At 42.3% G+C, this 26,857-nt stretch overlaps 1 protein-coding gene across 1 annotated transcript; it reads right to left on the minus strand.

The window, feature by feature from the left end:
- Positions 1-10,714: 10,714 nt before the first annotated feature.
- LOC136871881 (uncharacterized) lies at positions 10,715-25,098 on the minus strand. Its single transcript, XM_067145540.2, has 3 exons — positions 24,944-25,098; positions 20,114-20,234; positions 10,715-10,871 (listed from the first exon to the last, which is right to left on the minus strand). Exons 1-3 carry the CDS (start codon positions 25,068-25,070, stop codon positions 10,772-10,774), a joined length of 348 nt encoding a protein of 115 aa, XP_067001641.2. The 5' UTR covers positions 25,071-25,098; the 3' UTR covers positions 10,715-10,771.
- Positions 25,099-26,857: the final 1,759 nt, after the last annotated feature.

Below are 26,857 nucleotides of genomic sequence, written 5' to 3' on the forward strand. Positions count from 1 at the left end.
TCTGAAAGAGATTATGAAGTGGTTTGAACGAAATCGGTAAGGTAGTTTTATTATTATTATGAGTAATTTTATGTAATTTTATTAAATTGCAAAGCCGCACCAAGATTGGATCGACTTGATGGACAGATTGTCGCTAGGTGACAGCAGCTTACGTGATACCACGATAGTCCGCTAAATGAAATGGCGTAAGGTGTTTAGTACCGGGAGTGCCCGAAGACATGTTCGGCTCGCCACGTACAAGTCTTGTGATTTGACTCCCGTAGGCGACCTGGACGTCGTGATGAGGATAATATTTGCTGTATATAGGAGGATGAAAACACGCCACGTTGACTTACAAAGTACCTTTCTTGATAGGAGGTGCATTCTTATGCCTATTATTTTGAAATAGCAATCCAACATGCCGGGATCGAGATGTACTTTCATGTCATAGTACCAAGATTGATAGGTCTGCCCATTTTGAAGAATGTAGCTGTGTATTGGACGTGTAAAATATTTAAGAAACTTTTAAAAACATAGAATATCAACAATGGAATGACAAGTGTTATCACTCCCTCTTAACGAAGAGCAACTGGGGGTTCCCAACGAGCAAAGGCGAGTCTATGTAATCTATAGATCTATACGTGGGTATGTAGGTATGTATTGCATCTCCTCCTATACCACTCGAGCGATTTCAACCAAACTTGGTACACGTATGACTCAGTATCAGGAAACAAACCTCGTGGGGGAAAGACACCACAAGCACCCTTAAAGGGGGGCCTTGGGGGACGAGTTACAAAAATAATCGAAAATAGTGTTGAATTCATAGTTTTCGAGGTCGCTGAAATAAATAGTGACACTCCGGATTTTAAAGTCCAATTTGGTCCCCTTCGGGGCGGAAGCGAGAGGGAGTGAGAAATAATAATAATAAGAAGAAGAAGAAGAATATAAAATAGAGCCGAATTCATCATTTTCAGGGTGGCTGAGATGAATAATGACACTCCGGAATTTTTTGAAGTCCAAGTTCATCACCCTTTGGGGTGGTAGGGACGAGGGGGGAATGATATACAAAAATAATCGGAAATAGTGTCGAATCCATAGTTTTCGGGGTCGCTGAGATGAATAGTGGCACTCGGGATTTTTAAAGTCCATATTCAGCACCCTTTGCGGGGGGAGGGGGCGAGGGGGAGTGAGATATAAACATATTAATAATAGAAAATAGAAGTCGAATCCATAGTTTCGGGGTCGCTGAGATGAATAGTGACACTCCGGAATTGTTTTTAAAGTCCAAGTTCATCATCCTTTAAGTGGGGGGCGAGGGGGAATGAGATATAAAAATAATCGGAAGTGACGAATCCATAGTTTTCGAGGTCGCTGAGATGAATAGTGACACCCGCGATTTTTTTAAGTCCTTTGGGATAGCGGACGAGGGGAGAGCGAGATATAAAAATAATCGGTTATAGTGCCAAATCCACAATTTTCGGGGTCGCTGAAATGTATAGTGACGCTCCGAATTTTTTAAAGTCCAAGTTCATCACCCTTTGGGGTGTGGGACGAGGGGAGAGTGAGATATAAAAATAATCGGAAATAGTATCGAAACCTTGGTTTTCGTTGTCACTGTGATTAGTGACACTCCAGATATTTTGATGTCCATATTCAGCACGCTTTGGCGGAAGGGCGAGGCGGGAGTGAGATGTAATAATAGAAATTAGAAGTCGAATCCATAGTTTTCGGGGACGCTGAGATGAATAGTGGCACTCCGGAATGTTTTTAAATTCAAAGTTCCTCACCCTTTGGGGTAGGGGCGAGGGGTAATGAGATATAAAATTAATCGGAAATAGTGACGAATCTATAGTTTTCGGCGTCGCTGAGATGTATAGTGACACTCCGGATTTTTAAAAGTCCATGTTCAGCATTAAGAGAGAAGAATTTCGTAGTGTTCCCTATTGAAGTGAGTTCAGCGACCTTGGGGGGGTGGGGGGGAGACATAAAATTAATCGAAAATAGTGTCGAATGCATACTTTTTGGGATATCTGAAATGAATAGTGACACTCCGGATGTCGTTTAAGTCCAAGTTGAGCCCCAGTAAGCAGAGTTGTGGTGTCAACTAAACTTGGTAAATATATTATCTACTATCTGTAAAATATACTGCGGGGGCGAGACACCCCTAGAAGCCCTAGGAAAGGGGGCGAAATATAATTATAACTAAAAACGACCGACATTAGTGTTGAATCCATAGTTTTCTGGACTACGGGAGAGATTTCAGCCAAACTTGGTACATTTATGACTTACTATCGTGAGACAAACTGCGAGGAGGTATGGTAGACCTAGCACGCTAGGGGTGGTGTGGGAAGGGGTGAGATGTAAAAATAATCGAAAATAGTGTGGAGTAGTGAGACGAATATTGATACTCCGGGCGTCGTTCTGTGTATGTTTCTTCCAACATAGCCCTTATACAAAATTGGTACACATATGACTTACTATCTGAAAAAAAATACTATTGGGTAAAACACCAGTAGCATTCCTCGTGGAGGTGGTGAAATATAAAAATATACGAAAATGACTGATATTAATGTTTACGAGTTCGCTGAGTTGAACTGTGATACTCTGGATGGATAAGTCATACTTCACCGCAATTGGTATGGAGGTTGAGAAGGGGTGAAAATGAATGTAAAAATTACCGTCAAAAATGGGTGTGTGTGGGTATATTCCAAAATAGCTCTCAACAAAACTTGGTACATATATGACTTACCATCTGGAAAAAAATATACTACGGAGATTAAACACCAATCCCCGCTGGGGGTGGGGAATGGGAGGGCATGACATTTTCCATTATTTAAAAATAATAGAAAATAACCGATATTAATATCGAATTCATTGTTGTGACTCCCTGAATATCGTTTAAGTCGACGTTCAGCCTCCATTGGGACGGTACACTGAACGGGGTTTTGTAGTGAATAGTATAAAATGACCGAGATTAGTGGTGAATCCACTGCGTTTGGGGTCTCAAGGCTGATTGGTGAGAGTCTCCATGAGAGTTGAAATCGTGTAGATCATATCTATACCGTGACTGATAAATACATGAAGTTATCACTTATTATCTTTTTGAAAGGATCAAATACTTCCCAATCAATTCGAGCTTACACAAGGATAAAATTTTACTCAAAAATGAAATCATTTAAAACTTGAAATCAAACACACCTAAATAACTCTAAAACTATATATTAGATGGTAAAAATCCATATCCCAGAAAGGAATTCTATAAAATTTCACTTTAACATAACAAACTGGTGATACTAATCTTAAAAGTAAACATCCTAATCCAACCGGGCTACGCCGGGTAGTACAGCTAGTTTGTATATAATGGTGCTGGATTTAGAAAGTTAAACTAGTAGTATTTCTTGTAACATTGTATTTCCGTGGAATTGCTTGTTGTACTCTTGTTGTTGTAGTTGTTGTTGTTGGATAATTATGTTTCAACTTTCCGTTATTATAACTTGTAACGTTAGGGTAGCAGTAAGCTCAATCTATACTTTTGTAAGCCGTAAGGTTAAGTACTGGAAATAATTAAGTTGTGTGCGAATTTGTATGTAATGACGCTGGATTTAGAAAGTTAGACTAGTAGTATTTCTTGTCATATTTTCTTTTCATGGAATTGCTTGTTGTTCTCTTATTGTTGTTCTTGTTGTAGGGTAATTATGGTTTAACTTCACTTTATCACTTATAATGTTAAGCTAGTAGTAAGCTCAACCTATAGTATTGTAGGCCGCAGTGTTAAGCACTGGAAATACTTAAGCTGGGTGTGAATTTGTATATGATGATGCTGGATTTCGAATGCTAAACTAGTACTATTTCTTGTAATATTACCCTTCCATGGAATTGCTTCTTGTACTCTAGTTTGTTTGTTGTTGTTGTTGGATAATTATGTTAACTTCATTTTATTAGTTCACTACTGTAAGTGTCCATTGACACCGGGATATTTCCCATTTGCGATGTAAAATAAAAGTAAGAATCAGGGCAACGAGCGGTCGGCTGCAGAGACTAACGTCAACGCGCGAATAAGAACCGTTCGCCACTCTGAAATTCGTTGCTTACCCTGTATTCCAAATGCATAAATCCAGCTCTCTTCCACTGGGTCAAGACATTGTAGAGCCTCATAAAGGATTGTGGGCGTTAAAATCACCCAAGAAGAGGGATGGTGGTGGGAGCTGATCTATAAGATCAATTACCTCATTGACATTAAGCGGCGGCAACTCGTACCGCAACTGCTTCCAGTGGAGTTCTTAGAGAAACCTCTTCACTGTAGGTGTCAGAGCGGACAAAAATACCAACTCCACAGTAAGCCCTGTATACATAATGTCGTACTGTCAATTATAGTCAAAAATTTCTCAAGACCGTATCACGACCCAGTCTGTTTCTTGAATACGGACTATACTCGCCGCGAACTGACTTTCCTAGAGGAAAATCTGCTGGCGCAGACTCGGACCCTCCGGGTGGAGGGCGTGAGACCCCATTCGTAGGAGAGGTGGAAGAAAATGGAAGTGTTTATCTGAAGGAGTTAAACTGTCTCGAGGGATTATAGATCTCTTCATCTCTACCTATTATGAATGTGCAGTGCACTGATCGACCGTTGGCAAGTAACGTGGTGGCTAACCCTGGCCACGCTACTAATATAACACGAAGCCCATAATTGAACGTCTTTTGTATTAAGCATCGGTATACATAAGTTTTTCTTGTGAGCACAGGACCAGCGATGAAAAATGCATTCTTGACATTTGTGTTTTTGTTGGGGCACGTCAAGGATTTAATTAATACAGCTGAAAGTTGTTCCTGGTTTGCCATGAGCACAATGTCGGCCAAATTAGATTTGAAAATTGGTATATTAACAATTTGCTCGTAGTAAAGGTACAATCTTTCGGGTTTCCATGACAGTAATTTTTGGCACAGAAGATCGACTCACTTTCCTAGCTACTGGAGTGAAAGAAAAACTTCTTAATGTTAAAATTACGACACGGAGAGAAGGACTTTTACATTTCTCCGACATCATTTCAAGTTAGCAAATATAAGGAGCGCTACAAAGTGACAGTAACATTGCGCCGAATAGCTTCTTTTCGACTCTCTGCAACTGCATCACAACACAGACTGGAACAGCTGACCAGCAAGACGTCCGATTGCGCATGCGTGCTTGCTCTCTTCCACCTCCCTTCTCTCATCATATGCATCAGTGCTACCACAGTCCAGGTGGACTTGAAGTAATGGCGAGCGCTTTGGCGAATCAGAATGCTATGTTTTTCTTTAATAATTTAAAATTATACGACAAGAAATTGTTATGCTTTTAAAGATATTCTTCAAATCTATAGGCTAAGAGCTTTCGTCAGAATGCCTTACGATGTCAAACGGTTCAGCCGTTCTCTCAAAATCACTGTAACAAAAATTAGCCTAGTGTTTTAAATGCATAGATACCTGAGAAGTTATTTGAAGATTCTGAGAAAAAATTTGCGTTAATAAACCTAGCAAGTTGTGGATTCGACAGCCAGCTTTATTTAAATTAGACATGATTGTTGATTAACCATCGACATTTTTGTAATCGACCATAGTTGACGAGACAGTACCGTGTTCCATCTTATGCATTGTTGAGAAGGAATCTCTTTGTTAATGTATTGTAACTGATCACATCTACCCACGCTGTGTAATATTTAACATTTATTTTTCAAACTTATTAAATAAATGTGCAAATCTTTCCACACAAGTCGACTAAGCGTTTGTTATTTCTAGAATAATTGATAGTTTTACCCATCCAACTCCTTATGCCTTATCAAAAGAGAAGAATATGTACCCATAACCCACCCAGATATCGCAACCCATTTGAGATGAGTATCGTGCCCTTTCCCCTGAGCAGAGCCGAGCAAAGAAGAAGATGGCCAAATACGGATACAATATATACCTCATAAAAAAGTATTTGAAGTATTATGGGATTAGGCACGTCATATGGTAGAGCGTGTGTAGTCGTGATATAAGTTGTAGAGAGCACTATACACTCACAAGTAATTCAACTGCTTGTTTATAATACATCAGATGCTGCTTCCTACGGTCTGTGTTGAACCGACGGTGGGGGTGGGGGGAAATTATACCACTTCAGCTGAAGACTGGTAGTAGTTTAAACAGTGCAGTATGAGCTTAAGCTAGTGTTTACGTTTCATATACATTGCGTATTTTTCCCGTCTGATTGATTCAGGGTAAACATGCACTAGTAGCAGCACCAAGTATCGTAATGGTTACCAACAGTACAGAACCAAAAACTTGTAAAAGGTACAGTGATGTGATTGACTGAGTGAGGGAAGGTCGACAGAGAGTTACAACGCCACGTAAAGATCGGTATATTTGCGTAACAACGCAAACAAGACCAAACTTCGACTACTCAACAATTAATACATGAGTTCTTGAGGGCAACTGGAGTCCCTTTATCTGAACAAACTGTACGCAATCGGAATCTGCAGCATAGAGCCCAATTAAGGTCATTTCGACCAATTCGACGTGTTCCAATACATAATCACCATCGTGTTGAAAGAAGAAGACCTCTCAATTGAGGGGGGTGAGTGGATCAATGCCGCTCTGTAATGGTTGTAGATACTGCTTAGACCAGATACACGACGACAAAGGATATGAAGAAATGGTGTATGGTTTTTAGTGCCGGGAGTGTCCGAGGACAGGTCGTTTGATTCGATGCCCATAGGCGTCCTGCGCGTCATGATAAGGATGAAATGGTGATCAAGACGACACATGCACCCAGCCCCCATGACAGCGGAATTAACCAATTATGATTAAAATTCCCGACCCTGCCGGGAATCGAACCCGGGACCCATGTGACCAAAGGCCAGCACGCTAACCATTTAGCCATGGAGCCGAGGATATGGAAACGTAAAGGACACGGTGGAAAGTACCAGCACGTTCAAGATATGCATGCATTTGGAGATGGTGGTGTAATGCTTTTGGACCGAGCTCGATAGCTGCAGTCGCTTAAGTGCGGCCAGTATCCAGTATTCGGGAGATAGTAGGTTCGAACCCCACTGTCGGCAGCCCTGAAAATGGTTTTCCGTGGTTTCCCATTTTCACACCAGGCAAATGCTGGGGCTGTACCTTAATTAAGGCCACGGCCGCTTCCTTCCCACTCCTTACCCTTCCCTGTCCTATCGTCGCCATATGACCTATCTGTGTCGGTGCGACGTAAAGCAACTAGCAGTAGTAATGCTTTTGGGCTGAGATTATGCATGGCCGTCGTACACCTTGGTTACAAATTCGAGGGACGTTAAATGTCCATCGCTATAACGATGAAATTCTTCTACCATTTGTACAACACCTTAGGGATGAATATGGTGCTGACTTCATTTTCTTCGACGACAATACACGCCCTCATCGAGGTGCATCAGTGAGGAACTTCATGAGAGAGTCGGGTATCAACCATATGAATTAGCCAGCTAATTCGCCTGACATAAACTGCAATGAACATGCATTACACAGGCTGAAAATGATTGTTTTTGATCGTCAGCAAACTACACAGACACTTCCAGACCTTATTAGAGTTGCCCAGATGGAACGGAACCTTCTTCCTCAAAATGACGTCAATGCAGTCTACTGTCAGAGTCTTCAACAATGCCAGAGGAGGCCATACACGGTAATAATAATAATTTCGTGTGGCTATTTCTAGCCGAGTGCAGCCCTTGTAAGGCAGACCCTCCGATGAGGGTGGGCGGCATCTGCCATGTGTAGGTAACTGCGTGTTATTGTGGTGGAGGTTAGTGTTATGTGTGGTGTGTGAGTTGTAGGAATGTTGCGGACAGCACAAACACCCAGCCCCCTGGCCATTTGAATTAACCAATTAAGGTTAAAATCCCCGACCCGGCCGGGAATCGAACCCGGGACCCTCTGAACCGAAGGCCAGTAGGCTGACCATTCAGCCAACGAGTCGGACGCCATACACGGTACTAAACCATAATGAAGAAGGAACAACCTTTACAATGAAAACGCATAAATTGCAACATTTTCATTATTACTGTTTATATGCGTTCCGCTAGAAAAGGAAAAGCACTGAGTTTGTAAAAGTTTACATTTCCATCCTGTGTGTCTCTGTGTTTCTGTAATACAAGAAACAAAATTCTGTAACTTTATCATTGCATTCCATCCTTGATGTACCAAACTTCCTTTACAGTGTATATAAATTCGTATTTCTCTCTCTAATTTGTTTAATGTATTTCTTCTTTTCGTTGATGAGTTAAGTCACTCGTGCACTTACACTGGTTCAAAAAGGCTACTCGCCAGAATGCTAGTGGTTGCTCAGAATACGATTTTGTATCTATGGAAAAGTTTCCAGGAGACTTGAAGTGTCGTCAGGCGCCCTGAAACGGGCTGTTAAAGGAAAACAACTTCAGGGCAGGATCATTTTGTACGTCCACAAGCTCTCCTGAACACCAAGTTACAGGACGAACAGACTTCTGGAGTACGAGTTAGCTACCAACATTCAGAAACAGGCTTCGAAAGGCCAATCCTTACAATCCTTAGTCCCGATATATCCCGCTCAAATACCTGCACTTGACAAAAGACATGCGGCAGGAAACTACAGTTTGCTAGGGATCATATACACTGGCAGCTAAGACACTGGCATCCTTTTGTTTTTGTTTTTTGGATGAATTTCATTTTGCATTATATTGTTCAGATGGTCGTCTGCGAGTCCGGAGAAGATGTGGGGAGTGCTTTTATCCAACAGCTGTACAATATACTATTGCTTGTGAAGATTTGTTATGGTGTGCGCAGGTTTTAACTCTTGACATGAAATCGTATATATTGATCATTCATAATGAATCCTTAACAGCACAAGATATCAAACAGCAGAGTAAATCGGATCGTTATTGGGCGATCTATGGCTGAATTTTAATTAATTAATTTTACTGGGTAAACATCAATTGTGTCCCTAGAGATCTTTTACATGCCCACATCGTGTTACGTGGAGTATTGATTGGAATTTTTCCCGCCCTTCAAAAATGCATCTATCTTTGCCACGTTCCGAACCCGCGGTGATGGTGTCTGGAGACAGACACTCTACCAGTGTGGCCTGCTATTATCCTCAAAACTTTCCCAGTGCCTACCTTACATCGGAAACAACCTATTGCGTCCTCCCTCTTTTGTTTCTCGGATAGCGCTAAGAGACATGCAATTTAATCTTACTCACTGCCTTTACAGTAATTTACGGAGAAATCCGTATACAATGTAGAATTCCGTAGCGAAGCACGGGTACATTTTCTAGTTATTAATAACGCTATTTAAGAAAATTGTGGAGTAGCTCAATAGACTACTCAGCACATCCTTTAATAGGGATGTACTGAAACATTACCGACAGATGTCTCACGTGTAGTACCCGGTATGCGCTTGTCGATCGTCATTTGTCTGTATGTATTTTTAATGGAAGTTACCTAGTTAAATGCTGAAGTTAAAGATTTAATATATCGTTACGACAACAAAGACGACAAGAAAATTGTGATGCCTGACTATTGCTGCGTCCCAATGTCCCAAAATCAAGGTCGACCGTATTCATACCATCAATTTTCTAAGCAAGATGCTTTCCGTAAAAAGTGGTTGCATGCGATTCGTAGGCAGGACCTACGAAATAAAAATATGACTCCTAAAAATATGACTCCTAAAAATATGACTCCAGACTTTGGTCTGCTCGAAACATTTTACAGTTGAAGATTATGTCATTACTGAAACTGGTAGTACATTCTTAAAAGTTAATATGACCTATTTCAATCGCTGTACCTTCGATATTTTCATGGTGTGGCACGGGTACCTTGTAAATAACTCCGAGAGCAAGAAGATATAGAAGTAGGAAAACAGCCATAACACCGTGTGCGGTACGGTACCCTGAATCACACAGTGACCTATAATTTGACACTGGAGCACCATCAATTTCAGGCTTCCTGAACAGGAAATAACTCATTACTTCCAAATTTGAAATTTTTATACCGGTATTTGTCGTATGTTCCGAAACAAGATCTCGTGCGCTACACGGAAATGAAGTTCAGTCGTACTGGATGCAGCCCCAGGCACTGCTGTCACACCAATGTCGTGCCTTATGTACGCCTATAACCGGCAAAGAAAAGAATACATACCGTATAGGGAATGTTTTCAAAATTCTATTTGTACTTTAAGAATTCAATCTTAACAAAAACGCTAAAAGAAGGAGTTGCTGAATTTATTCCTTACTGGTACCTTTCAATCAACTCTTGCATTTTTACGGATACTTTTTTGCCCCTTTTCTTTAATTCTGCTTCCATATCCGCAATCGTCATTGCACCTATACCATTTCCCGTCTTGTTGAAAACATTAGCAGAATATGGTAACGCCATTTTAATGCATTTAAAGCAAAAGTTTCGTTTCGATGATCGCAAATGTAGGAATACTCCATATAAGTCTCATGTAAAACAATCGAGCAGCGAAAAGCGCATACCGGATATTACCATTACGCTGCCTAGCGGACAAGTTTTGCGTGATACATCCCTATTGTTCTGTCAGACACTTCTTAGGACGCCTCGCCTGGAACTAAATCTTTCAACTTGAGAAGCTGAAGAATACCTCGAATACCTGGATTACATACATTAGTCAAATCTGTACGTCTTACTGTATTCTTGTTTTTATATCATAATAATTAAAGATGAAGGATAAGGGGTAAGGTAAAAGTGAACACGTATTTATTAATAGTTATTTATTACAAATGGTTAAATTACATTGACGATGTTGTGACTAGTTACGGACACTCCAGTCTCGGGCAGCAATCTGGATAAGCGGCCTCCAAGTTGCCCTCAGTTACGTGGCATTCTGGTGGGCCCTGACCGGGAGGAGGGCACCTGTACAATAAACAACAAACAATAATCACCATAAGTTGAAAACGCTTCATCCGGTTGCAAAACCAGTCGCAGCAGAAAACAAGTTATCCACCCTGAAAACCGCGAGTGTTCAGATTTTGGTTCCTCAGTGTAAAACGTCATTTTTTGGTGTATTTATTTCATAAATATGATATATTCCTCTTTTATCAATTTTCTGTATTATGGACACGTGAGGAAGTAGAAAAGCGGGAAAATGTAATCGTTATCTAAGGTGCAACGTAAGGAGGCTGGACCGTTATTTATTTATTTATTTATTTATTTATTTATTTATTTATTTATTTATTTTATTTATTTATTTATTTATTTATTTATTTATTTATTTATTTATTTATTTATTTATTTATTTATTTATTTATTTATTTATTTATTTGCGTCCATACAAGGGATACTGCCCATTTACAACAGATGGTGACAGAATAATTTTAAATACATAACATTTACAAAAAAAATAGAAAATGGTGATACTCAAGGTAACAATAAAATCAACAATAAGAAAAAATACCTTGACCTTATGAGCTTGTATGGAACTATATCAATTACGTACAAGCCTTTGACGAATAATTACTTTCATAAAATGCACAGATGTACGAATCTTAGCAATAATAATAATAATAATTGTACCGGAGGTATACCTTCTCCGTTCATTTGAACTGCACGCTTTCTAGAAAGCAATCTGTGGTGTGAATCATAAACAATGTATCTGAAGAAGTTTGGACCTTTGGTCTTTTGATGTCTCTACTATCGACTCATATGCCCCCTCTGGGGGGAGGACGGACAATTTTAAGGGAATATTCATTTTGCTATTTTGATAAACCTTATGTGTTTGTAAATTGTTTTTATCTGCTGAAGTTGTCAGCACTACCATAGCTTCCTTCTTCCTTAAGTTATTAAACAAACAGAAATGTTTGTATATATTTTCATAGTCAGTTAAAATTGGGGGTGTGTACAGGCATTCTGCCTAGGCCAAGAGAGTTCGGGAACATTCCCCCTGAGCTGCTATATAAGCTGGTTGCTTTTGGGTCATTTTGTCATCTCCGTCGCTCCGGTCTTAGAGTGCATGCGGTGTAAGTGAAGGCAGGGGAAGCCTTGCCCGTCGTCGGAAGGCCCAACAGCTCAAGGTAATGACAGACACTTTTTTTTCTTTGCGTTTAGGCCATCTGTGGACCACGGTGCTTGTGTTCTAGCTGTGTTTTTGTCGTCGTCTGCCCCTTTTAGCGTACTGGATTGTGTTCTTAGTGGCCTCTTGAACCTTTCTGTTGGCTCAGTATTCCTTCATTTTATTGCTGAATTCTTTCCTGCGCTCTTCTGACCAATTCCCGGCTTCTTTGTGGCTAGCTGATGTAAGGGATGTTAGAAAAGGTTTAGTTTTGACCATTAAACGGTATGCATTTCTGTCAGTAATGGCGGCTTGATTAATATTAAGCTCTGCAAGATCTTTGTCCACTTGTTTGGTCCAGGGGAATCCTGTAGCTTTGCCTTTGTTAGCAACCTTGAAGATCTTATGGGATAATCTATTAGGATCAATTCTGTATAGGTGTCCATAGAAAGTCAGACGTTTTCTCCTGATGGCATCTATGAGGTTTTCTTGATGCTGGTAGAGCTCAATGTTGGGTTTCTACCATCGCCTTCCATCTAGTAGGATCCTTGGCCCTATTATTCTTCTCAGGAATTTCCGTTCTTGCACTTCCAGGGCTCTCAGTGGGGTCTTTTTAGTTAGGGATAGGCATTCTGCTGCCTAGAGGACTGATGGTCTGACTACTGCATTATTGTGTCTCAGTTTTACATTCTTTGATAAATGCTTTGAGGCATACAGTTTTCTGCAGGCATGGTAGGCCTAGACACCTTTTAAATATGTGATAGCTCGAGAAAGTTAACTTGAGGGGAAGGTTTCAACATTCTTTCTTAATGTAAATTTCTAAAGTTCAATATCACCCTTTGAATTTAAATTTTCAGGCAAGTCTAAGAACTCTATTCACATCCCTGCTGGGAAATATGTAACTTAGGAAATAAAGAGGGTTAAGTCTCTATTAATTCCCATTCAACTTGGTATGGGGGTGACTATGACTTTCTAAAACTCTAAATTCTTCAAACCATTTTTGGAAAATATTATCTCCATCTAGTCACCCTCTGTAGTATAGGCTTGGCCTCTGTAAGTTCGAACCATAAGCCCATATAGAATTTTAAGCGTATTTCAAAAGGAGTGCGAGTGTTTCCCCTCCTAGCATTCTGTTCATGGCCGATTTCTTAAACCTTTTCTTTTGTACACTGAGGCCATTTAGAATGGGCACTTATTGCCTCTAAAGTGTCATCAATTATGGACGATTGTGCAATATATTGTCGAGCTGAAAGGACAGTAAACACTGTTTATCTAGTGTACAATTTGACAGAACAATTGGTGCCTTGAAGAGGCTGGATTGTATTAACGTTTAAAGCTTTATACGATATAAGTGAGTGGAGCAAATATGCTCTTCGAAATAATGTACCATGCTCATTCTTTTGTAAACTATTGTATGGGAAACCTTCTCCATTGTACCTGATTTTTGAATTTGCCATTGTTGTGGTCAGAGCTAGCGAGCTCATCGTTATTCCATTATTTATTGTTGTTCATTGTTATTATTTATCAAAGTTTAAAGTCAGAAAAATGGAAAGAAATAATATTTCAAAATTTAGTGTTTTAAATTATGCTTTCACCTTTTCTCTGTCCACCCATTCACGCCTGCAACTCCTTACACCTTGCGTTCCACACAATTCCCGGAACAACAACAACAACAATAATAATAATAATAATAATAATAATAATAATAATAATAATAATAATAATAATAGACTAATAATAATACTGTAATGTAATTACCTCGTAATTAAGAGCAAAACAAGAAAAACAAATGAATAAAAATATATGAAGAAATAAACGAGTCTAAAGTACAGACACTAAAACAATAATGATTAATGGTTTTATATTACCTTCACATGTCAGTGTCACTAGACATATCTAACGTTGTACTGTACGTTCTTTTTTTTTTGCTAGGGGCTTTACGTCGCACCGACACAGATAGGTCTTACGGCGACGATGGGATGGGAAAGGCCTAGGAGTTGGAAAGAAGCGGCCGTGGCCTTAATTAAGGTACAGCCCCAGCATTTGCCTGGTGTGAAAATGGGAAACCACGGAAAACCATCTTCAGGGCTGCCGATAGTGGGATACGAACCTACTATCTCCCGGATGCAAGCTCACAGCCGCGCGCCTCTACACGCACGGCCAACTCGCCCGGTGTACGTTCTTTTATGCAGTCATGCACAATCTCTCCTGATGCCGTCTATTTTTTTTTTTTAATACATTTAACTGAATATGATATTTTGGGAAACGTTCCGTGAAGTCAGATTCATTATAGTACTTAGTTGTCATTGTCTTAAATTGTTCAGTCGTTCTTATAACGGGTAAATTTTCATGCAGTAATGATGAGGAAGCAATGTTTTAGAAAGGTCGAAGGGTCAAAATTGTAAAAATAAAAAGCATTATACACATTCCTTTTAGGAACACGTGCTAAAAAAATATTATTTATAACCTAATAAAAATTACCAACAGCGTCATTAGAGTTAGTACAGCTCCAGCATTTGCCTGGTGTGGAAATGGGTTTTCCGTGGTTTCCCATTTTCACACCAGGTAAATGCTGGGGCTGTACCTTAATTAAGGTCACGACCGCTTCCTTCCAACTCCTAGGCCTTTCCTATCCCATCGTCGCCATAAGACCTATCTGTATCGGTGCAACGTAAAGCCACTAGAAAAAAAAAAGAGTTAGTACATCTACTAATCTACTCCAATAAAATTCTTGTAATGATGTATAGAGTGCAAAAGTTACTTTTGAAAGTTGAACACACAAACTTTGATTGCTCTTACAGTTTATTTCCACTCAAAGAACAGTGCAGCATGGTGGATGTCTTCTGGCACAAGAGGGAAGTTGCACTTTGAAACATCAATATCTCCAAGTATGTCTGATAAAACAAGGTCAAGAGTTTAGACAATGCCGTTTTTGAACGGAATTGAATGATTTAAAATTAAGTCCAGAAATGAAGATAGCAAAATGAGTTATGACAAGCAAAACGTGCTGGTTATTAGTGAATGTTAACCCTGACGTCTAAGGGAGCTGAATAAGAAAGGACTGCTAGGGGCTTTACGTCGCACCGACACAGATAGGTCTTATGGCGACGATGGAATAGGAAAGGCCTAGGAGTTGGAAGGAAGCGGCCGTGGCCTTAATTAAGGTACAGCCCCAGCATTTGCCTGGTGTGAAAATGGGAAACCACGGAAAACCATCTTCAGGGCTGCCGATAGTGGGATTCGAACCTACTATCTCCCGGATGCAAGCTCACAGCCGCGCGCCTCTACGCGCACGGCCAACTCGCCCGGTGAATAAGAAAGGACGGAGCATGTACTCTGGGTGAGGGGGATTATCTGAAGAAGAAAGCAGTGATACCTTGAAAGTCGCAAGAAAGTGAGGTACAGCCGGCGTCTGATACCTCAGTGCCATCATGTTCGCAAAGAAACAGTTGACTGAGGTGAATATGAGAAATGCTAGTTGCTTTACGTCGCACCGACACAGATAGGTCTTATGGCGACTATGGGACAGGGAAGGGCTAGGAGTGGGAAGGAAGCTGCCGTGACCTTAATTAAGGTACAGCCCCAGCATTTGCCTGGTGTGAAAATGGGAAACCACGGAAAACCATTTTCAGGGCTGCCGACAGTGGGGTTCGAACCTACTATCTCCCGAATACTGGATACTGGCCGCACTTAAGCGAATGCAGCTATCGAGCTCGGTAATATGAGAAATGAAGGAGGGTAATAAATCATAAAAGAATTAATTGTTGATACCAGTTCGCGTTTCTTTATTCAGCAAGAACGCCCTACTATTTGTCAGCACCCTGGGGATCATGCATGCACATGACATACATTATCTGATAAAAAGTATCCGGACATCTACTCAAAACTGTCCTCTTAAGTATTCCTAGGATATACTACACAGCAGTGGACAGCGCTTTTTTTACAGTTCGATCTCTGCGGGGGAACTGTCTACCAGTTGTTGGAATGTCTCCAGGGGGATGGTAACACTGTAGCAATTGTAATAAGTGATGTTGGTACTTGCAGCCTGGAACGAAGCCATCGTTCTTGTTCATCTAAGAGGTGTTCGATGGGATTAAGGTCGGGGCTTTAGATTGGCCGGTCCATTTCTGAAACCTTATTATCCACAAATTACTCACTAACACACCTGTATTATGGCGGAGACCAATAACTGTAATCATTTCCCAGCTGGTTTTCTACCATAAACAACATGGAGCTGGCCAAAGTACCCTTATGCACTTATGCTTATTCAAGGGAATGTAAATTACAATTGTACTGTCACTCAGGGAACAAACGTTCCCTTTTGATTCGTTAGTAATTTTTCGGCATAATTCATTTTTTTTGTTTTATTTTGTACTGCGTTTCCAGTCCGCCTCTGTGGTGCAGTGGTTAGCGTGATTAGCTGCCACCCCCGGAGGCCCGGCTTCGATTCCCGGCTCTGCCACGAAATTTGAAAAGTGGTACGAGGGCTGGAACGGGGTCCACTCAGCCTCGGGAGGTCAACTGAGTAGAGGTGGGTTCGATTCCCACCTCAGCCATCCTGGAAGTGGTTTTCCATGGTTTCCCACTTCTCCTCCAGGCGAATGCCGGGATGGTACCTAACTTAAGGCCACGGCTGCTTCCTTCCCTCTTCCTTGCCTATCCCTTCCAATCTTCCCATCCCTCCACAAGGCCCCTGTTCAGCATAGCAGGTGAGGCCGCCTGGACGAGGTACTGGTCATTCTCCCCAGTTGTATCGCCCGACCAAGAGTCTGAAGCTCCAGGACACTGCCCTCCTCGAGGCGGTAGAGGTGGGATCCCTCGCTGAGTCCGAGGGAAAAGCCGAACCTAGAGGGTAAACAGATGATGATGATGATGATGACTGCGTTTCCAAATTCCTTTGTTTAATAACTAATGTTGTTCCATTTTAAATTTCTTTTCCACTAATTTGTTCAGAGAGGATGATTAGATAGTTGTACTTACTCTTAAAACAAAAATCACCACCACCACGACCTCCTCCAACTCAGTCGGGGGTCACAGGATCCCCGAAAATGTTCGGCAAACCATCTGCTGGTTCTCCTCAAAAATAAATTCAGAAATGGTGGGCAAGAGCGAAAGGCCCCGACGCCCTCTTGCTCGATCACTTTCTGGCGAGCCTAGTTCTCCCGGGAAGAAAGCCCACTGTTCCCGATCAATGAAATTACCGTCGCCGGGCTGAGTGGCTCAGACGGTTAAGGCGCTGGCCTTCTAACCCCAACTTGGCAGGTTCGATCCTGGCTCAGTCCGGTGGTATTTGAAGGTGCTCAAATACGACAGCCCCGTGTCGGTAGATTTACTGGCACGTAAAAGAACTCCTGCGGGACTAAATTCCGGCACCTCGGCGTCTCCGAAGACCTTAAAGAAGTAGTTGGTGGGACGTAAAACAAATAACATTATTATTATTATTATTATTATTATTATTATTATTATTATTATTATTATTATTATTATTATTATTATTATTATTATTAAATTACCGTCCACGGAGTACCCATTCACCGCGTCTCCTCCTTCTGAGGAGACCATGGAGACTGAACCACTCATTGTCGTGGATGGTGATGATGACAAGAAAGATACCGACAAAGATGGCGGAACCTGGCAGGTAATTGACCGAACGAAGGGCAAGAAATTGCTCTAAATTCGAAGCGTTACCTATCCACACAATGGCACTATTGCAGTGGAATTGCAGTAGTATTTGACGTATTCTGTAGTATTACGAAGGGACGAAGTCCTCCCCATGAGAAACACTATCACGTCACCTCCGGCAAATCACACTGTGAGCACTGAGTAGCCACATCCAAACCTTCCCATCTGACTATCACTTGGCATAACGTGATCCATCACTCCAAATCATACGTTTCCAATCATCCACGGATTAGTGACGGCGCTCTTTACACCATCAAACGCGGTGCCTAGAGTTCTCCGTTGAAATGTCAGTTACTGTGTGTATACTTGAACCTTGAACACCATTCTCGTATCTTCTAGCGCAAGTCGTGGTACTCGCGCTACAGTTAGTTTGCACCTGCACGGCGAAATTCACAGATGATGGTGTTATACAATGTCGACTTCGGCAACTTGAGAAGGGTGGAAATGTCCTTGACTGATTGCTTACTGACGTAGCGACCAATAACCATTCCACGTTCAGACCGACTAAGCTACCTTGCTCGACCCATTCTGCAAGTACTTCGTAGCACTGAAAATAGAGCCTTTCAGAGCAGCAGCAGCGCTCTAGTTTGGGTGTTCAAAGGTATGATGATGATGTTTGTTGTTTAAAGGGGCCTAACATCTAGGTCATCGGCCCCTAATGGTACCAAATAAGACGAAATGTAATGACAATTTAAAAGTTCAAAATCATCCACTGACCAGAATAAAAAACGTGATGATGAAGAATGTATAGATGGATATGAATTTTAAACATTCAGTGGATCCGACCCAGGAACTATCATAAACAATAGTATTACTGACCAACGGACTGCTTCCAAAGCACAATTCGGAATCGAGGCTTGTTGTCTAAAGGGGTCCAAAATCCAGGTCAATGGCCCCGTATAAGGGTACTTATCGCTACTAAAGTAGAACCATGATATTTGTCATGTCGCGGTACTGAGGATTGATGTTTGTTCTTTAAAGGGGCCTAACATCGAGGTCATCGGCCCCAGAGATAACGCAGACCTATGGTATTTCTCACTTAATGGCGCCACTCATAGGCAATGCAAACCCATGGTGTATTAATCACGGGCGCCGGTATTCCCATGGTGTTTCTCACAATGGTACTTATCACGGGTACTGTAAAACCCATACTGATTCGCCCTCTGTTGCTACTAATCACAAACGTATTGTGTACCTAACATAGTGGGTGTTACTCGCAAGTAAAGGCGACCCATGGTGTTACCCGCGTGATGGTATTAATCACAAGTAGTTTCATGGTTATAACACAATCACAACCTAGGTCACCCCTTTTAGTCGCCTCTTACGACAGGCAAGGGATACCGTGGGTGTATTCTTCGTCTGCGTTCCCTACCCACAGGAGGTAGACAGAAAGAAAAAAGAAGAAAACAGAAATGATCCATTATTCGAAAAAAGTAACGGACGAAGAAAGACAAGGGCTACGAAGGGCGTGAAAATGAAAGACTCCCTAGGCCTCGAATGTTATAATGCCATCGGGGTTCGAAAAGAACAAAAGTTCACCAAGGGAGGTCAGACAGGATAGATGAAAGTAAGGAGCCTGGACTCAGCTAAGGGCCCCGTGATCGCCAACCCACGCTCCTAAGTTGAGAGCCCCTGGGTTCCTTTTAGTCGCCTCTTGCGAAAGGCAGAGGATACCGTGGGACCGTCTGCGTCCTCCACCCATAGGGGGGGTCCAGAGGTATGCCCGGATACTTCTGATCAGATATTGCATATACAGAATAATCCGTCCCTACAAGCCAAACGTGTACACAGTTTATCAATGTGACTGGCTGCATAATGAATCGGTCATACCACAGTCACTCTCATACTGACAAAGATAAAGATTTCACTGAGACAGGTCAATAAAAAATTTGTTCTAGTCCATATCAGAAGACATATAGCATTGAAAATGAAAACCTACAACCTGTTTTCCAGTCATTGATCGGGTCAGGGATGTAATGAATGAAACATATATAGGCTGTTATTACAATGGGGTCGCCACTCCCAAGGTGATTTTTATTAATGAGTGATAAATGCGATGAAATAATAATGGAGTGTGTTGCTGGAATGAAATATGACAGGCAAAACCGGAGTACCCGGAGAAAAAACTGTCCCACCTCCGCTTGGTCCAGCACAAATCTCACATAGCGTCACCGGGATTTGAACTACGGCATCCAGCGGTGAGAGGCCGACGTGCTGCCGTCTGAGCCACGGAGGCTACATAGAGCATTATAAGCACTATATCATACCATAGAGAAATATAGGCTATGAATGAGATTACTGGAGTGAAAATCATCACTAGCAAACTTTCTACTACCATCCTACTTCTCTCCTTACATAAATCATACCGGGTTGTAAATCACCACACAAGTAAAAATGTTGCCATATCTATTGGTTAAGTACTTACCCTAGTCCTGATATCGTAGGGAAATGGCATGTCAGCTGAACACATTGGCCAGGTCGTCCCCATTGTGAACCTGCAGCGTGAAATTCGCCCGTCACTGAGTCCTGGCACATCCCAGGATGATCTGTTAAAATAACACAAAAAATATTAAATTCAACTAATCTTGTATTCTTTGTACGTCTGGTGTATAATTCATTCAGAGAATATTGAAATGAAAAAAAAATGAAAACCTGCAACCTGTTTTCCAGTCATTGACCGGGTCAGGGATGTAATGAATGAAGCATATATAGGCTATTAGGACAATGGGGTCGCCACTCCCACAGTGTCAGAGAATATTCATCATCATCATCATCATCATCATCTGTTTACCCTCCAGGTTCGGTTTTTCCCTCGGACTTAGCGAGGGATCCCACCTCTACCGCCTCAAGGGCAGTGTCCTGGAGCTTCAGACTCTTGGTCGGGGGATACAACTGGAGAGTATGACCAGTACCTCGCCCAGGCGGCCTCACCTGCTATGCTGAACAGGGGCCGTGCAGGGATGGGAAGATTGGAAGGGATAGGCAAGGAAGAGGGAAGGAAGCGGCCGTGGCCTTAAGTTAGGAACCATCCCGGCATTCGCCTGGAGGAGAAGTGGGAAACCACGGAAAACCACTTCCAGGATGGCTGAGGTGGGAATCGAACCCACCTCTACTCAGTTGACCTCCCGAGGCTGAGTGGACCCCGTTCCAGCCCTCGTACCACTTTTCAAATTTCGTGGCAGAGCCGGGAATCGAACCCGGGCCTCCGAGGGTGGCAGCTAATCACGCTAACCACTACACCACAGAGGCGGCCTGTCAGAGAATATTACCGTGATATAATTATTTTCAGGACATTCAGTAGCATTCAGCACACGGAAACGACATTCTTAATAACTCACATGCTGCTAAGAGGAAAAGGTCTTCGTACAAACAGACCCCATCACGACATACGCCTTAGACATTATCTGAGAATACCTATCGAAGAACTTAACTACACTAGATAGAATGAAGGCCATGTATCTTATAAAAAGTTCTCTGCCTGGCAAAACAAGCTCCTTCGAGATTAACCTATGAGCTCACAATACAACCGTCCGACTCGTTGGCTGAGTGGTCAGCGTACTGGCCTTCGGTTCAGAGGGTCTCGGGTTCGATTCCCGGCCCGGTCGGAGATTTTAACCTTCATTGGCTAATTCCATTGGCTCGGGGGCTAGGTGTTTGTGCTGTCCCCAACATCCCTGCAACTCACACACCACACATAACACTATCCTCCACCACATCAACACGCAGTTACCTCCACATGCAGATGCCGCTCACCCTCATCGGAGGGTCTGCCTTACAAGGGCTGCACTCGGCTAGAAATAGCCACACGAAATTAATTAATTAATTAATTAACGAAACTCACATTCTCTATTGCTTTATGTAAAGTTTGGTGTAAAGTTCAAATTTCTATGTCAAATTCTACCAACAAATATGTAAATGAACCTAGGATTGAATTGCTTCTGTTATTCTTAATGTATTGTCAGCACGATGGGACACTATAGGTTATCAGCCATATCGACAGCATGAGGAGAGAATTTCTGATAACCTTGGTCACGCGTGTAAAGATTATTTGGACCTTTCATTACGATCGTTGGCAAAGAAGATGGAAAAATACTTCACTCAAGATAGCCATCGTTAGCATCACGAGTCGAACTATTGCCTGCCTGGTATCCATGATCGTTACGGCGTAGAGTCTATATGTTCTTTCTCCGTGGTTAGCCGTTTCGAGTCCCATTGGTGTTAAAAAGAATTCACCAACAGAATGTTGACAGGCAGAGAAGGAGAGGTGGTGGTATACAATTTCTGATCACTAGATTGTGTGCCTGGGCCTCTGGCTTAGCTGCAGACAATGACAAGGTCACCAATGCCCTGGTCTGGATGAGGCACTTGATTGATTTACTTTGGTTCAGTTCGGGCCCATCCGCAATGGAGGACTGCGAGGCCTAGGGTGTCCTTCATTTTCACGCCTTTCATGGTATTATTATTATTATTATTATTATTATTATTATTATTATTATTATTATTATTATTATTATTACTTGAGGACCCGTGCTGCTCCGCAGTGTTCACTTTAAATAGATCAGACTACTCGCCTTGATATGCCTGTCGTAGTTATACTGTTTTGTCTGCCCTTTATTTGATGCTGTTACCGTACGGTACCCGTTGTTCTAGGGCAGCTCTATCCTTTGTGGATTTTCCCCTCTTCTTTCTCTAAGAAACGCGTTATGGTATCCCGCAGTTCGTAGTCAGAATTCATCCACTCTGACGTCATCATGCCATCTGTTTGGTAAAAAATCTATCCATACATTCGCTTTCTATCCTGCAGTTCTTGATGTGAAGCTTGGTATTGTGTCGTAGATTCTTTTTTTTTTTTTTTTTTGCTAATGGTTTTACGTCGCACCGACACAGATAGGTCTTATGGCGACGATGGGATAGGAAAGGCCTAGGAGTGGGAAGGAAGCAGCCATGGCCTCAATTAAGGTATAGCCCCAGCATTTGCCTGGTGTGAAAATGGGAAACCACGGAAAACCATCTTCAGGGCTGCCGACAGTAGGATTCGAACCCACTATCTCCCGGATGCAAGCTCACAGCCGCGCGCCTCTAACCGCACGGCCAACTCACCCGGTTTGTGTCGTAGAAAGCAATGGTATATTTTTATCGCAATTCTTCTATATCGAAAGGTTGTATTGTGAGCGTCCGCCTCTGTGGTGTAGTGGTTAGCGTGATTAGCTGCCACCCCCGGAGGCCCGGGTTCGATTCCCGGCTCTGCCACGAAATTTGAAAAAGTGGTACGAGGGCTGGAACGGGGTCCACTCAGCCTCGGGAGGTCAACTGAGTAGAGGTGGGTTCGATTCCCACCTCAGCCATCCTGGAAGTGGTTTCCCGTGGTTTCCCACTTCTCCTCCAGGCGAATGCCGGGATGGTACCTAACATAAGGCCACGGCCGCTTCCTTCCCTCTTCCTTGCCTATCCCTTCCAATCTTCCCATCCCTCCACAAGGCCCCTGTTCAGCATAGCAGGTGAGGCCGCCTGGGCGAGGTACTGGTCATTCTCCCCAGTTGTATCCCCGACCAAGAGTCTGAAGCTCCAGGACACTGCCCTTGAGGCGGTAGAGGTGGGATCGCTTTGTGTCCGAGGGAAAAGCCGACCCTGGAGGGTAAACAGATGATGATGATGATGATGATGTATTGTGAGCTCATAGGTTAGTCTCGAAGGAGCTTGTTTTGCCAGGCAGAGAACTTTTTTTAAGATACATGGCCTTCATTCTATCTAGTGTAGCTAAGTTATCCTTCGATAGCTATTCTCAGATAATGTCTAAGGCGTATGTCGTGATGGGGTCTGCTTGTACGAAGACCTTTTCCTCTTAGCAGCATGCGAGTTATTAAGAATGCTCTGCCTTCTGTTGAATATATTTGGAAGCTGGGAGAGTTTCGAGAATCAAAGAGTATCTAGCAGGGAATGGTATCCTTCCGTGATCCCCCTATGGGTGGGGGCGGTAGAATAACACCCACGGTATCCCCTGCCTGTCGTAAGAGGCGACTAAAAGGGGCCTCAGGGGCTCTGAACTGTGGAGCGTGGGTTGGCGACCACGGCGTCCTCAGCTGGGTCCTGGCATTGCTTCCATTTATTTTTGCCAGGCTCCTCACTTTCATCTATCCTATCCGACCTCCCTTGGTCAATTCTTGTTCTTTTCAGACCCCGACGGTATTACGCTTGGAGGCCTAGGGAATCTTTCATTTTCATGCCCTTCGTGGCCCTTGTCTTCCTTTGTCCGATACCTTTATTTATCGAAGTATCAGACCCCTTCCATTTTTTCTCTCTGATTAGTGTTATATAGAGGACGGTTGCCTAGTTGCACTTCCTTTTAAAACAATAATCACCACCACCACCACCACTATTCTTCCGTGATCAGAGGAAGTGTATACTCTTTGGCTTGACAGGTAGCAATCAAACATGGCTGCATGCAATCACATTTTAAGAATGAAAGTCACATATCTATATAAATAAATTTGTAGGGGCTCCGCTGTCTGGCAAATTTTTCAGATATTTATCCGATTTAGGTCAACTCAAGACCATATCAGTCGTTTTTAGTTTTCGTGTCTGTTTGTCTGTCGGTCTGTTCCATCATCACGATGAAACGGCTGGATAGATCTCGACCAAACTTAATATACAGTATATGGCATACTCAACCAGGGGAAGGATTAAATATGCACATCCCACTGTCGGCAGCCCTGAAAAATGATTTTCCGTGGTTTCCCATTTTCACACCAGGCAAATGCTGGGGCTGTACCTTAATTAAGGCCACGGCCGCTTCCTTCCCACTCCTAGCCCTTTCCTGTCGCATCGTCGCCATAAGACCTATCTGTGTCGGTGCGAAAAGCAACTAGCAAAAAAAATGCACATGATTTTAAAAATCACTGAACATAATGAGGATTTATACAAAAACCACAATATTTTTTCTTTCATTTTCCCTTATACTATTGATTTTCTGTAAAATCCGTGGACTACATGTGAAACGACCCTTCATTTTAAAGCCGGGCTGAGTGGCTCAGACGGTTAAGGCGCTGGCCTTCTAACCCCAACTTGGCAGGTTCGATCCTGGCTCAGTCCGGTGGTATTTGAAGGTGCTCAAATACGTCAGCCTCGTGTCGGTAGATTTACTGGCACGTAAAAGAACTCCTGTGGGACTAAATTCCGGCACCTCGGCGTCTCAGAAAACCGTAAAAGAGTAGTTGGTGGGACGTAAAGCAAATAACATTACATAAATTTTACTTACGCGGACACTCTGTCACGAGCTCCGAGAAGGTTGAAGCTGTCGAGAGCCCAACACACACCACAAGGAAGACCAGCAGAGTTCGATTCATCTTCGTAACTTCAGTGCCTATCTCGAGAGTGGCCTCCATTTATAAAACATTCCCTCTCTGTGCTTCAAATGTCAGAGGTCGGGGCTCAGAAGTCATAAAGATAAGGAACTTGTCAACAAACATGTGTACAACACACTCATTTATCACATTATCGATACTGCCTGGTCTTATCCCCTTTCTTGATGCATTCTTTTCCAGGATATCATTTCTCTACTTACATGTAACTAACTTATTTCTACGACTGTATTAGTAGCTACTGTATAGTGGTAGAATATTCCAAACAAACGGTTAGATATTAAGAAAGAATCGTAAATAATATATATATCTATATATATAAAATAAGAGTTTTGTCTGTACATTGCTCAGAATTTGAAAAGAATGGTATTTCTGTATCGGTCATGTCCACAGTAAGAAGTAAATGCACTATTAATTTTTCCTAATGTCTGTCTGTCTGTCTGTCTGTCTGTCTGTCTGTCTGTCTGTCTGTCTGTCTGTCTGTCTGTCTGTCTGTCTGTCTGTCTGTCTGTCTGTCTGTCTGTCTGTCTGTCTGTCTGTACGCGCATCACGAGAAAACGGCTGAAGAGAATTTAATGAAAATCAGTATGTAAAGTCGGTGAATAAGGTACTACAATCTAGGCTATAAATAATTTTATTCACGCTGAGTGAAATGGTATTTTGGGGGAAGGCCCAAAATTTAATTCTCAAATGTTTATGTTATTAGTGGTACTACATAACTGAAGTTATACAATTAAATTTCTGATCATTTATGACTTACACATTTTTGCCGTACCGACTATGATAACAGAGATATTCATGAATTTGGATTTTTGTTGCTAACGCCATATCAGCCCCGAGTCACGAAAAAATGGGTGAACAGATTTTAATGAAAATCGGTATATAAAGTCGGGGAATAAGGAACTACAGTCTACGCTATAAATTATTTTATAAGATGCCCTAATATCACATAATCGGAAGAAAACTAAATGTGAAGGCCTACAATATAGAAAGCTCATAAAATTGATCACAATAACATTACATTGACCATTATTTGTTGTGATATGCTTTGTGTATTCTGCTGCCACTCATCTCAGATAGATGGGATTACTCCTGCGTACCGAGTATAACAGCATGTCTGGATATTGGCGGGAAATAGCTGAAGAGTTAGATAACTTTCTTCTTCAGCATGCCATTCCTCTTGTTCATACATTTTCTGATACTGCTGGAACGTAACACACTTGTTCATCTTATCATTCCAGCTATTCAGTCCCTACTCTGAGGCAATGATTAGAATGAGCAGTGTGCAAATTTAACGGAATAATGGCAGAGGAGTGTTTGGGGTCAGCGCTTGCAGAGTGGGCTTCGGCTGGTCAAACGGCTCTGCACTCCGACCGACCAACCGAGCACAGGACGGGTGGCCGCGGCTTCACCGTGGCTCATCTCCTTTGCATTCGGGAGACAGAAAGGGGCTGGTTCCCACCGTCGGCTGTCCTGAGAATGGTTTTCCGTGGTTCTCCTACCGCCAACCCTCTCACTTTCTCCGCACATCTCCTTCACCGAAACAGAGCTTATAACGACCATCAAGTTCAGGTACATCATGAGAGGTGAACGATATGAACTCCAGATCCTCATCAAGGGGAAAATTGAAGGAAAATGATCTGTGGAGAGACGGAGAACTTCCTGGCTTAAAGACCTGCGCCGCTGGTATGGACGAACTTCCATTGAAATCCTTCCAGCAGCTGTTTCGAGAGTTATCATAACCAAGTGGATCGCCAACCTTCGTAGGGAGAGGTCCTAAGAAGTTAATACGTTTGCATATTACGATATTT

This window comes from Anabrus simplex, chromosome 4, assembly GCF_040414725.1.
Source record: "Anabrus simplex isolate iqAnaSimp1 chromosome 4, ASM4041472v1, whole genome shotgun sequence".
NCBI lineage: Eukaryota > Metazoa > Arthropoda > Insecta > Orthoptera > Tettigoniidae > Anabrus > Anabrus simplex.